We start from the raw sequence: 12,455 nt of genomic DNA, 5'->3' as shown, positions 1-12,455 counted from the left end.
GGTCCAGACGTCTCAGACAGGAACAAAATGAGAGAAAATTAAAGAGTCAATAATGAATGAGTGAATGATCACAACTTGATTAAGAGGACATACCTGTCATAGACCATATTCACAGGGAAGAAGAAGAAGAAGAAGAAGAAGAAGAAGAAGAAGTTGAGGTTTATGAAAGAAGAAACATTTTATTGATCTAAACATGTCACATTTTACAGATACACTAAACAGTAACCAGTATAGGCGACTTCTTTGTCCCCAGACTCCCTTAACAAATGTGTCAGTTTAGTGAGTTGTTGAGTTGGAGACACTTTATAAACTGTGTGAAACTCTGTCTCTGACTGATTCTGACTTATTTGTTCCTTCTTGTAAATTCAGCAAATGTTCTGCATGAACTTCTTTCTGTCTTTGAGTAGAAACATGGAGTCTGTTTGTCTCAGTGATGGACGGGTTTGTTTCATACAGAGCAGGAAGTGACATCACATCACTGAGGTCCCAGTTGAGATAGACACTAGCAGCAGGTCTGAACAGCCTCTTGATAAACTCCTCCTTCACTCCTTCCCTCGCTCTCTGTCCGTCTCGTCTTCCTGTGGAAGTGATAAGAACAGAGGAAATCCACCGAGCTGCAGGAGGAACGGCCTCCTTCCTTTCTGTGTGCTGTTAAAAACGTTCAGTTGTGTGACGACAATCTTCAGTTTTGAGGGTGAACACTTTGTTTCAGGGTTAAAGGGAAAATCAGGTTTTAGCAGCAAAACAAGGCTCCTCACCACAGTAACTTACATTTTGGCAGCTGCTGCAGATTTTTGTTAATCGATCGGCTGCCAGCCAACAGAAACTACACAGAAAGAACCAGGAGGAAGGTAACACAAGAGAAACACAAGAGAAACACAAGAGAAACACAGTGACACACAAGAGAAACACAGTGACACAAGAGAAACACAAGAGAAACACAAGAGAAACACAGTAACACAAGAGAAACACAGTGACACAAGAGAAACACAAGAGAAACACAAGAGAAACACAAGAGAAACACAAGAGAAACACAAGAGAAACACAAGAGAAACACAGAGACACAGTGAGAGCAGCGGTTTGTTCAGACATGGGGTTCAGGTGAAGGACGTCCCTCCTGTCAGGCTGCTGACGACCATCAGAGGGTTCATCTCCTGTTGTTTGTGAACAGGCAGTGAGAATATGAAGATGTCTCACTCTGACACTTTTACTGAAGCAGATGAAACTGAATTAAAGTGGAGTGAAGGACGGAGAGACGGAGGGAGCTGACGGTTCCTGTCCAGGCTGACGGAGCTGCACACTTTCCACTGGGGGAGGGGGAGTCGGCCGGCTCTGTGGGTGGGGGTCATTTCCGAGGATTGTTTCAGAGCTGTGAGGAGGAGGAGGAGGAGGGGGAGGTGATGGGGGAGGAGGAGGGGGAGGAGGAGGAGGTGGTGGGGGAGGAGGTGGAGGAGGACGAGAAGGAGGAGGTGGAGGAGGACGAGGAGGAGGAGGTGGAGGAGGAGGAGGACGAGAAGGAGGAGGTGGAGGAGGTGGGGGGGGAGGACGAGAAGGAGGAGGTGGAGGAGGTGGTGGGGGAGGACGAGAAGGAGGAGGTGGAGGAGGAGGAGGATGAGAAGGAGGAGGTGGAGGTGGAGGAGGATGAGAAGGAGGAGGTGGAGGTGGAGGACGAGAAGGAGGAGGTGGTGGGGGAGGACGTGAAGGAGGAGGAGGAGGAGGAGGAGGAGGATTTGTCACAGGAACATGTACCAGAGTGAACGACACTAAGAGACATTTTATATGAATTTACATTTACATTTACATTTATATTTTGATCATTTCTGCAGATATTTGAATAAACGTGTGTTGAGAGTTCAGACTGAAGGAAAGCAGCTCAATGTTTTCACCAGCCAGAACACTGATGATAAGATCAGTAATAAACGATGGATCATTCATCAGTAATAAACGATGGATCATTCATCAGTAATAAACGATGGATCATTCATCAGTAATAAATGGCACATTTAATAACTGAAGACAACAATAACTGTGTTGACTTCCTAACAGTGACATTAATTAGAAACCATTTATTAAGAGACTGTGAACAGTGTTTATAAACAACAGCAAATCATTTCTAACTGAAGTGAAATAACAATCAGCTTGAGTTTAATGAGCAGCTGGAGGCCGGAGGAGCCGTCTGTCAGCTCTGGGCTGACGATCTGTGTGAGTCCTTTACATGTCCCGTGTGTTACAGATGTTACTAACACGTGTGTCTGTGTGTCTGTTCGTGACTCCTGCAGCCAACAGCACACAGCTGGAGAGTAACTGTACATTTACTGAACTTAAGTACAATTTTGAGGTACTTGTACTTTAGTATTTCCAAATCCTGCTACTTTATACTTCCTCTCCACGACACTTTGGAGACAAGTATTTTACTTTTTACTCAACATTAATTGTAAAACTTTCAGATTCAGATGAATGATACAAAACACTATGAACAAATACATTATGACGTATTATTATAGATGTAAATGATCCTGTGGATTAAAATGATCTCCATCTGATCTGAGGATCCATCACTCTCTGTTTTATTAACTCATCATTAATTCATGAGCCCGTTTGATTTATGATGTCTTAGAGCGAACAGCGACACCTTGTGGTCAGAAGACACAGCATGCAGACTGCAGGCAGCACGAGTCTGTTTAAACACCAGGTGGAAGAATCTGATTAATATTAATGAGATCACTCACACAGGTGCAGCACTGCATTTATATGTGTGAGAATCACCTGTGATGATCATTTTAAATGTGTCGTAGAACAAGTTTACATCTTTAACCTTCAAATCAGGAAAGTGTTGATAGACAGGCAGGACCTTCAGCCGCCATGTTGGATTTATAGACGATGTTCACTGAGCGGTTTAACACAAAACTACATTCTGGATTATCACAGAAGATAATCTGTGTGTCAAACACAAGTTTCTGATCCTTCCAGGTTTTGTTCATCCAGATAATCTCCACAGATGAACTCCACTCTGTGATGTTTGAAGGTAAATTAAATGTGTAGCAGTAAAAAGCTAATGCTAGGCTACAAACAGACGACATCACGGTCACATGACTTAAACGTCTCCACTACCAGGAGTGAAGGACGTTTACAGGCTGAAATAAAGACTTTGATTTGAGCATGAAAGCAGAGGCGTCCTGCAGCGTAGCAGAAAAAGCTTTTATTTATTTAGTTTGCTGCTGAAGTCGCTCGACGACAGCAAAGAAACCAGAAAGAACATTATAGAACATCAACAATATGAATATAGGATCTCTCAAAATTACAGCAAAAGTTGGAATATCATCTTTCCCTCGACTCCCGCAGAGCGACCACAAACCAGAAATCTCTTTCGACGTCCTTTTGAAAGACAGAAAACAGAGCAGGCGACGGAGTCTTTGCTCAGCAAATGACGCGACGGTGAGCCGATAATCGATCGATCAGTTATTGCAGTGATACTTCAGAGGCTGATGTCAGAAGTTACAGATCCTACAGACGTCAGAATCTCTTCAGAAACATCCGACGCTACAAACATGTAAAAAAACTGTTGAGTAACTCTAAATGTGAAACAGTTACAGAGGAAGTGATGCAGTTTAATCATCTCTACTCTTCTTTAAACTCAAGCGAAGGCAACTTCCATCATCAAAGAAATCAAGGCAGAACGTGTGATGACACCAACGGGTTTAAAGATGGACGACGGAGGACCGGCAGTTCTGTTTCTGGACTCGTCTCAGCACAAAGCAGGAAACAAACACAAACTAACAGACTTCCTCTGGAACAGATCCTTCATCATCGCTGTCGGACACCAAACCACCGAGGGCCAGACCCAGACCCAGAACCAGGACAGAGCCGAGCTGGTTCAGTACAGAAGACACATTGGGCCAAAAACAAAAAGGACAAAAAGTTCTGAGATCACAAACAATCTGTTTTTAAAGTCACGTCGGATTTATAAAAAATAAAAATCAAACATTCAAACTGGTTCAGACTGAGTTTAGACTGGTTTAAACTGGTTTCAGACTGGGTGTTTATACTGGTTTAAACTGGTTTCAGACTGGGTCTTTAAACTGGTTTCAGACTGGGTGTTTAGACTGGTTTAATCTGGTTTCAGACTGGGTCTTTAAACTGGTTTCAGACTGGGTGTTTAGACTGGTTTAAACTGGTTTCAGACTGGGTGTTTAGACTGGTTTAATCTGGTTTCAGACTGGATGTTTAGACTGGTTTAATCTGGTTTCAGACTGGGTGTTTAGACTGGTTTAAACTGGTTTCAGACTGGGTGTTTATACTGGTTTAATCTGGTTTCAGACTGGGTGTTTAGACTGGTTTAATCTGGTTTCAGACTGGGTGTTTAGACTGGTTTAATCTGGTTTCAGACTGGGTCTTTAAACTGGTTTCAGACTGGGTGTTTAGACTGGTTTAAACTGGTTTCAGACTGGGTGTTTAGACTGGTTTAAACTGGTTTCAGACTGGGGGTTTAGACCGGTATAAACTGGTTTCAGACTGGGTGTTTAGACCGGTTTAATCTGGTTTCAGACTGGGTGTTGTAGCTGGTTTAATCTGGTTTCAGACTGGGTGTTTAGACTGGTTTAATCTGGTTTCAGACTGGGTGTTGTGGCTGGTTTAATCTGGTTTCAGACTGGGTGTTGTGGCTGGTTTAATCTGGTTTCAGACTGGGTGTTGTGGCTGGTTTAATCTGGTTTCAGACTGGGTGTTTAGACTGGTTTAATCTGGTTTCAGACTGGGTGTTGTGACTGGTTTAATCTGGTTTCAGACTGGGTGTTTAGACCGGTTTAAACTGGTTTCAGACTGGTGTGCAAAGAACAAAACAGAATAGCGTCACTCTGATTTTCATGTTAAAAAATGACAGAACCAAACTTTACTTTCATTATTTGAAGACTAAACTAAGAATTTTCTTTTGAAAGTCTCATTTTTTTTCTCTCAGAATTGAAAAATTAAAGTCAGAACTTTTTTCCGCTCATGATTTTTGACCCTCGCCTTCTTCCGTACTTTATGAAAACAAGGTAAAATACAGGAAGTGGAGAAGCGAGTGCAGCTGTGTTTGGGGGTTGGGGGGTTGGGGTTCAGGTGAAGGACGTCCCTCTAATCGTCTCCTGTCCTTCCTGATGATGTCAGGAAGGGGGCGGGGCCGTGGCAGTGCCCGACTCGTCCTCTTCCTTCGACTCTGGGAGGTTTTTGTTTTTTCTGTCGGCTCAGTCGAAGGGGCTGAAGTCCCTCTCCAGGTTCTCGGACTCGTCGTCGTCGGAGAAGAAGTCGTCCTCGTCGATGTCGTCCTCGTCGTAGTCCTCGTGCCACTCGGGAACGTACTCTTCATCGTACTCGTCGTCCTCGTCCTCTGCCTCCTCGCCGCCCTCCTCGCCCGTGTTGTTGTTGTTATCCGAGTCTCCAGAGTCCGACGCTCGCTCCGACTTGGACCTGAGAACAAAAACTTTCAGTCTGGAAGTCGACAGTGAATTCAGTCGTCTGAGCCGACTGATTATTATCCTGTTGTTTGGCGTCGTACTCACACTTTGTTGGCGTCGGTGTGGTTGGACAGGTTGGAGGCCTGAGTGGATTCTGGTTCCTGGCTGCTCTTGGACTGATAACCAACCCTGAAGTCCTGAATGAGACAGAAACAGGAAACTGTGACTGACGTCTCTGCTGGATCACAGTTAATTCAACCACTTTGGTTTGACAGCAGAGAGACTTCAGACACTTGAACACTACCGAGATGAATAAATAACAAAGTTCAGTGTAAAACCAGCAGGAGGCGCAAACTGACTGGTGGAGCTAAACTGGTGTCAAACTGGTTTTAACTGCTACAAATATATTAATGTGGTTTACAATTTAAAAAGGGTTCACACTGGTTATAATCCAGTTTAAGACTGGTTTTAAATCAACTGTCTTTCAAACTGGTTTCAATCAGGCCGAGTGTAAACTCATCCAAGATATCAAACTGGTTTCAGGCTGATATCAAACTGGTTTTAGACTGATATCAAACTGGTTTCAGACTGATATCAAACTGGTCTTTAAATGATTTTAGATTGTGTTAGTATTGTATACGAAGCAGCTTTAGGTTAAGACTGGATTTTAACTCAGGTGAACTGGTTTTTAATCAGACGGATTATAGACTGGGTTTAGACTGGTTTCAGACTGGGTTTAGACTGGTTTCAGACTGGTTTCAGACTGGTTTCAGACCATCTTTAGTGTTCAGACACAACAAAGTGAAGACTGGTTTTAATTAAATGTGTTTTAGACTCTTTTCAATCAGGCCGACTGGAAACTCATCTCAAACTTTAAACTGGTTTCAGACTGATATCAAACTGGTTTCAGACTGATATCAAACTGGTTTCAGACTGATATCAAACCGGTTTCAGACTGATATCAAACTGGTTTCAGACTGATATCAAACTGGTCTTTAAATGATTTTAGAGTGTGTTAGTATTGGATATGAAGCAGCTTTAGGTTAAGACTGGATTTTAACTCAGAGGTGAACTGGTTTTAGACTTTTTTAAAACTGGTTTCACACCAGTTTAAAATCAGACTGCACTGGTTTCAGCTCAGTTTCAGACTGGTTCTACCTGGGTGGAGTGCTGCAGGATGGCCAGCAAGCGCTCCTGGATGCGTCGGATCAGTTCCAGTCCGGTGTTGAGATGTTCTGGTTTCAGCAGCCGGACACACGAGGCCAGGTCAGTGCACTGCAGCAGAGTCTCCTCTGAGGACAACAACAGCACCAGTCAGCACCAGTAACACCAGTAAGACGAGTTCCAGCTGCAGAAAGTTTTTAATAAAGAGAGGTGAGTCTCACCCAGCAGGATCTGCAGGGCGTTGGTGTGCAGGTCCAGAGCCTCCGTCTGCTGCTCCATCACGTCCATCTTCTCCGTCTCCTGGTTGTAGTAGCTGTAAACACAGGAGTAGGCCAGCACCTGCAGACACAGAGCAGGGCACATTAACACAGCTGTCATTTCCAGCTGGATGACGATGAAGATGGTGAAGATGAAGATGATGATACCTTTCGAGCCTGAGCGAGGACTTTACAGGCGTCGATGACGAAGGTCAAAGACTTCATCTGCAGAGCTTCGTTAATGGACGACACTTTGTTCTCCAGGTTGACGGCAAAATCCTGAAGAGACGAGAAACGCCGAGTCATCAAGCTGAAGCTGCTGAGGACGACTCAGCAGATATCTGACCTTCATCATACAGCAGCTCTTTAACACCAGATCACTGTGATGTCACAACAAAAGACTTCCTGTTCTGATCTCACAGCTAAAAATAATTTAACTAGCAACAAGTTAGCATCCCAGGCTAATGCTAGCAAGAGGCTGGTTAGACCTGCTATCATCATCCAGGTGAGTGACCACCTGTGATGCGATGTCACTTCCTGCTCTATATGAAACAAACCCGTCCATCACTGGGACAAACAGACTCCATGTTTCTACTCAAAGACAGAAAGAAGTTCATGTAGAACATTTGCTGAATTTACAAGAAGGAACAAATAAGTCAGAATCAGTCAGAGACAGAGTTTCACACAGTTCATAAAGTTTGTTTTAACTCAACAACTCACTAAACTGACACATTTGTTAAGGGAGTCTGGTGCTGTTGTGGTTCCTGGTTCAGTGGTTGGATCAGTTGAAACAGTCAGAGTGTTCACAAACAGCTGCTGCTGACACTGACGGGTTCAGGGAGACCAGACATGTAGTTGGATGTCCAGCTCTCAAACATGTCCTCAGTGTGTCTCATTCACACCTGTACTCAGAGCTGTCCACCTGTGATCAGGTCACTCAGGACAGATGTTGACACGGGTCTGAACAGCCTCCATCTGTCTGTCTGCTGCCTCAAACTCTAGTTACTTCACAATAAAAGCTTTCCTGCTGCTTGACGACTATGATGTTTCAGACCAGTGTGGACAGGTGTGGACAGGTGTGCACAGGTGTGGACAGGTGTGCACAGGTGTGGTACCTTGGCCTGGTGGTGGAAGGTGCATCTCTCATTATAATCCTGGAACTTCTTCTCCTGCCGCGCTGCTTTACTCACCTGCAACATGAACAACAACCCATTAAAACTCAGGATACACGAGAAACATTTAAACATTCAGCCAAACTTTATTACACGTAATTATCACGAGTGTGAGACGTGTTGTTGGTCTCTGATTGGACGATCGTGTGACAGTGTGTGAACCAACCATGGCGGAGCAGTTGTAGTAGTCTTTGTGTGTTGGTTTCCATGGTTTCAGACACCGCCAGCAGAAACCGTGGTTACACTTGGCACAGGTCATACTGAGGAGAGAGGACACCTTCATCACCATCACCATCACCATCATCATCACCATCATCACCATCATCTTCATCTTCATCTTCAGTGTTTGTTGTCAGCAGAAAATGTGTTTAAATTGAACAGTGACACCTCTGGTCTCTACTAATCAGCAGGTATTGTGATGACATCATCAGCAGGTGTACTCACTGCAGGCAGCCCTCGTTCTTCTCGATCTGAGCCTGGCAGCTCGGGCAGCGTTTGGAGATGAGCTTGGCGAGATGTTTGCTCTGAGCCTCCATACTCATCCCTTCATAATATCCTCCATCATCCATCCACTGAGACATGTGGCTGCAGCTGGCCGGGTAGTGAGCCTGCAGGGAGACGTCACTCTGTTAGTTCATCATGTTTGTGAGTGTGTGTGTGTGTGTGTGTGTGTGTGTGTGTGTGTGTGTGTGTGTGTGTGTCTGTGTGTGTGTGACCTCTGACCTCGGGGAAGTTGCAGCTGAAGCAGGAGGACCAGCAGCACTTGGAGCAGGTCCCCATGCTGCCCATGTTCTCCTTGCAGAGGATCTGATCGCAGCCCTGAGGGTTGGTGCACCACGTCAGGTTGGAGCAGCACTCCACGTAGCCTCTGAGCAAGGCATTCTCATACTGACACACAGGAGACATCACACATCATCATCATCATCATCATCATCATCATCATCATCATCATCATCATCAACAACAACAACGAGGACTCTTTATCACAGATAAAGGTTCTAACATGGACAGGCAGCGGTGAGATGAAACAAAACAAATAAAGAAATTAAATCATCAAATCAAAGAACACAAACCAGCTGATAACCTTTCACACCTGTTTGTTTACACTCTGTGAGGGCAGGTTGTCATGGTGACAGAGGAGGCTGGCGTTACCTTGGCGATGGTGTCCTTGTCAGTGAGAATGTTGAGGAAGAACAGTGAGGTGGGCTGAGCCTGGCAGTCTGTGATTGGACAGTTACAGTTCATCACCAGGTTCTGTTCGATCCTCGCCGTCAGGTACTCCTGCCAGCACGACTGCAGCACAAACATCAGAACAACGTTAAAACAACGTCTGAACAACAGCTGACCCTGCAGTCTGTGCGTCTCACCTGGCAGCAGTAGTGCATGCAGCTCAGCGAGGGGAACGACTCGGCGGCGGTGCTGCGGGGGCCCAGGCAGACGGGGCAGGTGGACACGGGGCTCGGCGGCGGCTGAGGGTTTCGGAACTTGAGGCCGGCGGCCATGATGAGGGTGTCGGGGTCGTCGGTGTAGCGCTGCACCAGCAGGTCCACGTTCCACTTACAGTGAACCAACAGGTGTTCGGCCCGGTCCAGGTCCAGACTCAGAGTCCCCGACACCTGAGAGGACAGAGAGGGACCAAATCACCTGTCTGACACCTGGACACACCTGAGACAGATACAGAAGAGTCCAAAGCATGTCTGCACCATCTTTGGACCTTTAGTAACTTGTAATCAAAAAACATAAAGATTAAGATCCAGCGAGCCTGATTACAAACGATGGAGTCATAAACATGAGTGTTTCTGATCTCTCCCGTCTGACACGACCCGAACGACCCGAACGACATGTTAATGCATGAAACAAGGTTCTGACAAACACAACGTGATCACAAACACTGCTGGAGGTTTGTAACACGTCTAACGGATCAGCCTGAGCAGAAGTCTGACCTGTTGGACGGTCCTCTGCATCAGCTGACGGACTTCCTCCTGCGTCATCGTCCGGCCCATAGAGAACAGAACTGCGTCCAGAACTCCGTCCTCAAACTGCCGCGGCGCCGACATCAGACTGCAACACACACACACACACACACACACACACACACACAGTTACAGGAGGCTAGATTTCTGTTATCGTGAGTTTTGTGTTTATTCTCGTTTCCCTCGATGTTTTTTTTCTGGGTTCAGTTTGTCCTGTGACTCCACTCGTCTCCTGGACTTTGACTTTAACTGGGTCGTAACACAAATGTTCACACAAGCTGTGAACTCTATTCAACAAGACAATTTCACCAAGATGGTAACGTGTGTACACCATCAAGAATTCAATGTCTTTATGTTTATTTTGTTAAACATAATGAACAAGTTTACATTTTCTTCCCTATTTCTCCATTGACACAATGTTTGCTCCTCAATAATTCAATTCAAATATATATATATATATACACATATATGTGTATATACATATATGTGTATATACATATATGTATATACACATATATGTATATACACGTATATGTATATACACGTATATGTATATACACATATATGTATATATACGTGTATATACACATATATGTATATATACGTATATGTATATATATATACGTATATATACATATATATACACACGTCAAATGTCTCAAAAAGCTAAAATTGTCACGCTGGACTGAATTTAATTTGGTTTCATGCAGAAACAGTAAATTAAATACAACAACCGACGACTGTCATCAACAGGTTTTATGTCTGTTTGAGCGTCATCATGAAATAAAGTTATTAAATTAATAAATACTGTTAATGGTTCAGAGTTGTATACGCTGTATTTTGCTTCCAGAAGAGTCACGACGGATCAGATCTGACATCAACCTTCAGAAGACTGAACGTCTCTTCATGTTTCTGTTGATCGTCTCACGTAGAATTAAAACTTGCTTCTTTTAGTGGTGCAGTCGTACACATAAATATACAGTGGGTACGGAAGGTATTCAGACCCCTTTACATTATTCACTCTTTGTTTCATTGCAGCCATTTGCTAAAATCAAAAAAGTTCATTTTATTTCTCATTAATGTACACTCAGCACCCCATCTTGACAGAAAAAAACAGAAATGTAGAAATTTTTGCAAATTTATTAAAAAGAAAAACTGAAATATCACATGGTCACAAGTATCCAGACCCTTTGCTGTGACACTCATATTTAACTCACATGCTGTCCATTTCTTCTGATCCTCCTCGAGATGGTTCTACTCCTTCATTGGAGTCCAGCTGTGTTTAATTAAACTGATTGGACTTGATTAGGAAAGGCACACACCTGTCTATATAAGACCTTCCAGCTCACAGTGCATGTCAGAGCAAATGAGAATCATGAGGTCGAAGGAACTGCCCAAGGAGCTCAGAGACAGAATTGTGGCAGGGCACAGATCTGGCCAAGGTTACAAAAGAATTTCTGCAGCACTCAAGGTTCCTAAGAGCACAGTGGCCTCCATAATCCTTAAACGACCAGAACTCTTCCTAGACCTGGCCGTCCAGCCAAACTGAGCAAGTCGGGAGAGAGCCTTGGTGAGAGAGGTAAAGAAGAACCCAAAGATCACTGTGGCTGAGCTCCAGAGATGCAGGAGGGAGATGGGAGAAAGTTCCACAAGTCAACTATCACTGCAGCCTCCACCAGTCGGGGCTTTATGGCAGAGTGGCCCAACGGAAGCCTCTCCTCAGTGCAAGACATATGAAAGCCGCACAGAGTTTGCCAAAAACACATGAAGGACTCCCAGACCATGAGAAATAAGATTCTCTGGTCTGATGAGACGAAGATTGAACTTTTCGGCGTTAATTCTAAGCGGTATGTGTGGAGAAAACCAGGCACTGCTCATCACCTGCCCATACAATCCCAACAGTGAAACATGCTACGGGGGTGTTTTTCAGCTACAGGGACAGGACGACTGGTTGCAATTGAAGGAAAGATGAATGCGGCCAAGTACAGAGAGATCCTGGAAGAAAACCTCTTCCAGAGTGCTCAGGACCTCAGACTGGGCCGAAGGTTCACCTTCCAACAAGACAATGACCCTAAGCACACAGCTAAAATGACAAGGCGTGGCTTCGGAACAACTCTGTGACCATTCTTGACTGGCCCAGCCAGAGCCCTGACCTGAACCCAATTGAGCATCTCTGGAGAGACCTGAAATGGCTGTCCACCAACGTTCACCATCCACATGGAACTGGAGAGGATCTGCAAGGAAGAATGGCAGAGGATCCCCAATCCAGGTGTGAAAAACTTGTTGCATCATTCCCAAGAAGACTCTAAAGGGTGCTTCTACTCGATACTGAGCAAAGGGTCTGGATACTTGTGACCATGTGATATTTCAGTTTTTCTTTTTAATAAATTTGCAAAAATTTCTACATTTGTTCTTTTCTGTCAAGATGGGGTGCTGAGTGTACATATAATACTTGAG

The 12,455-nt window shown here is 44.6% G+C and overlaps 1 protein-coding gene across 1 annotated transcript; it reads right to left on the bottom strand.

The window, feature by feature from the left end:
• Positions 1-3,179: 3,179 nt before the first annotated feature.
• On the bottom strand, positions 3,180-10,083 carry LOC141009613 (cullin-9-like). Its single transcript, XM_073482289.1, has 12 exons — positions 9,969-10,083; positions 9,393-9,641; positions 9,178-9,318; positions 8,749-8,913; positions 8,470-8,633; positions 8,192-8,285; positions 7,969-8,043; positions 7,022-7,132; positions 6,818-6,935; positions 6,591-6,724; positions 5,538-5,629; positions 3,180-5,445 (listed from the first exon to the last, which is right to left on the bottom strand). The coding sequence occupies exons 1-12, from the start codon at positions 10,080-10,082 to the stop codon at positions 5,223-5,225; spliced, it is 1,680 nt and encodes a 559-aa protein (XP_073338390.1). The 5' UTR covers position 10,083; the 3' UTR covers positions 3,180-5,222.
• Positions 10,084-12,455: the final 2,372 nt, after the last annotated feature.

Source organism: Pagrus major, chromosome 15 (assembly GCF_040436345.1).
Source record: "Pagrus major chromosome 15, Pma_NU_1.0".
NCBI classification, from domain to species: Eukaryota; Metazoa; Chordata; class Actinopteri; order Spariformes; family Sparidae; genus Pagrus; species Pagrus major.
This window is presented reverse-complemented; position numbering and strand designations above follow the sequence as displayed.

Bases quoted from the DNA above. Each gene is read 5' to 3' on its own strand.
- LOC141009613 (XM_073482289.1), bottom strand. From the start codon at position 10,082: ATGTCGGCGCCGCGGCAGTTTGAGGACGGAGTTCTGGACGCAGTTCTG. The intron at 9,319-9,392 runs GTGAGACGCACA...TTTGTGCTGCAG, and splicing joins GCATGCACTACTGCTGCCAG to TCGTGCTGGCAGGAGTACCT. The intron at 6,936-7,021 runs GTATCATCATCT...CTGTGTCTGCAG, and splicing joins TCCTCGCTCAGGCTCGAAAG to GTGCTGGCCTACTCCTGTGT.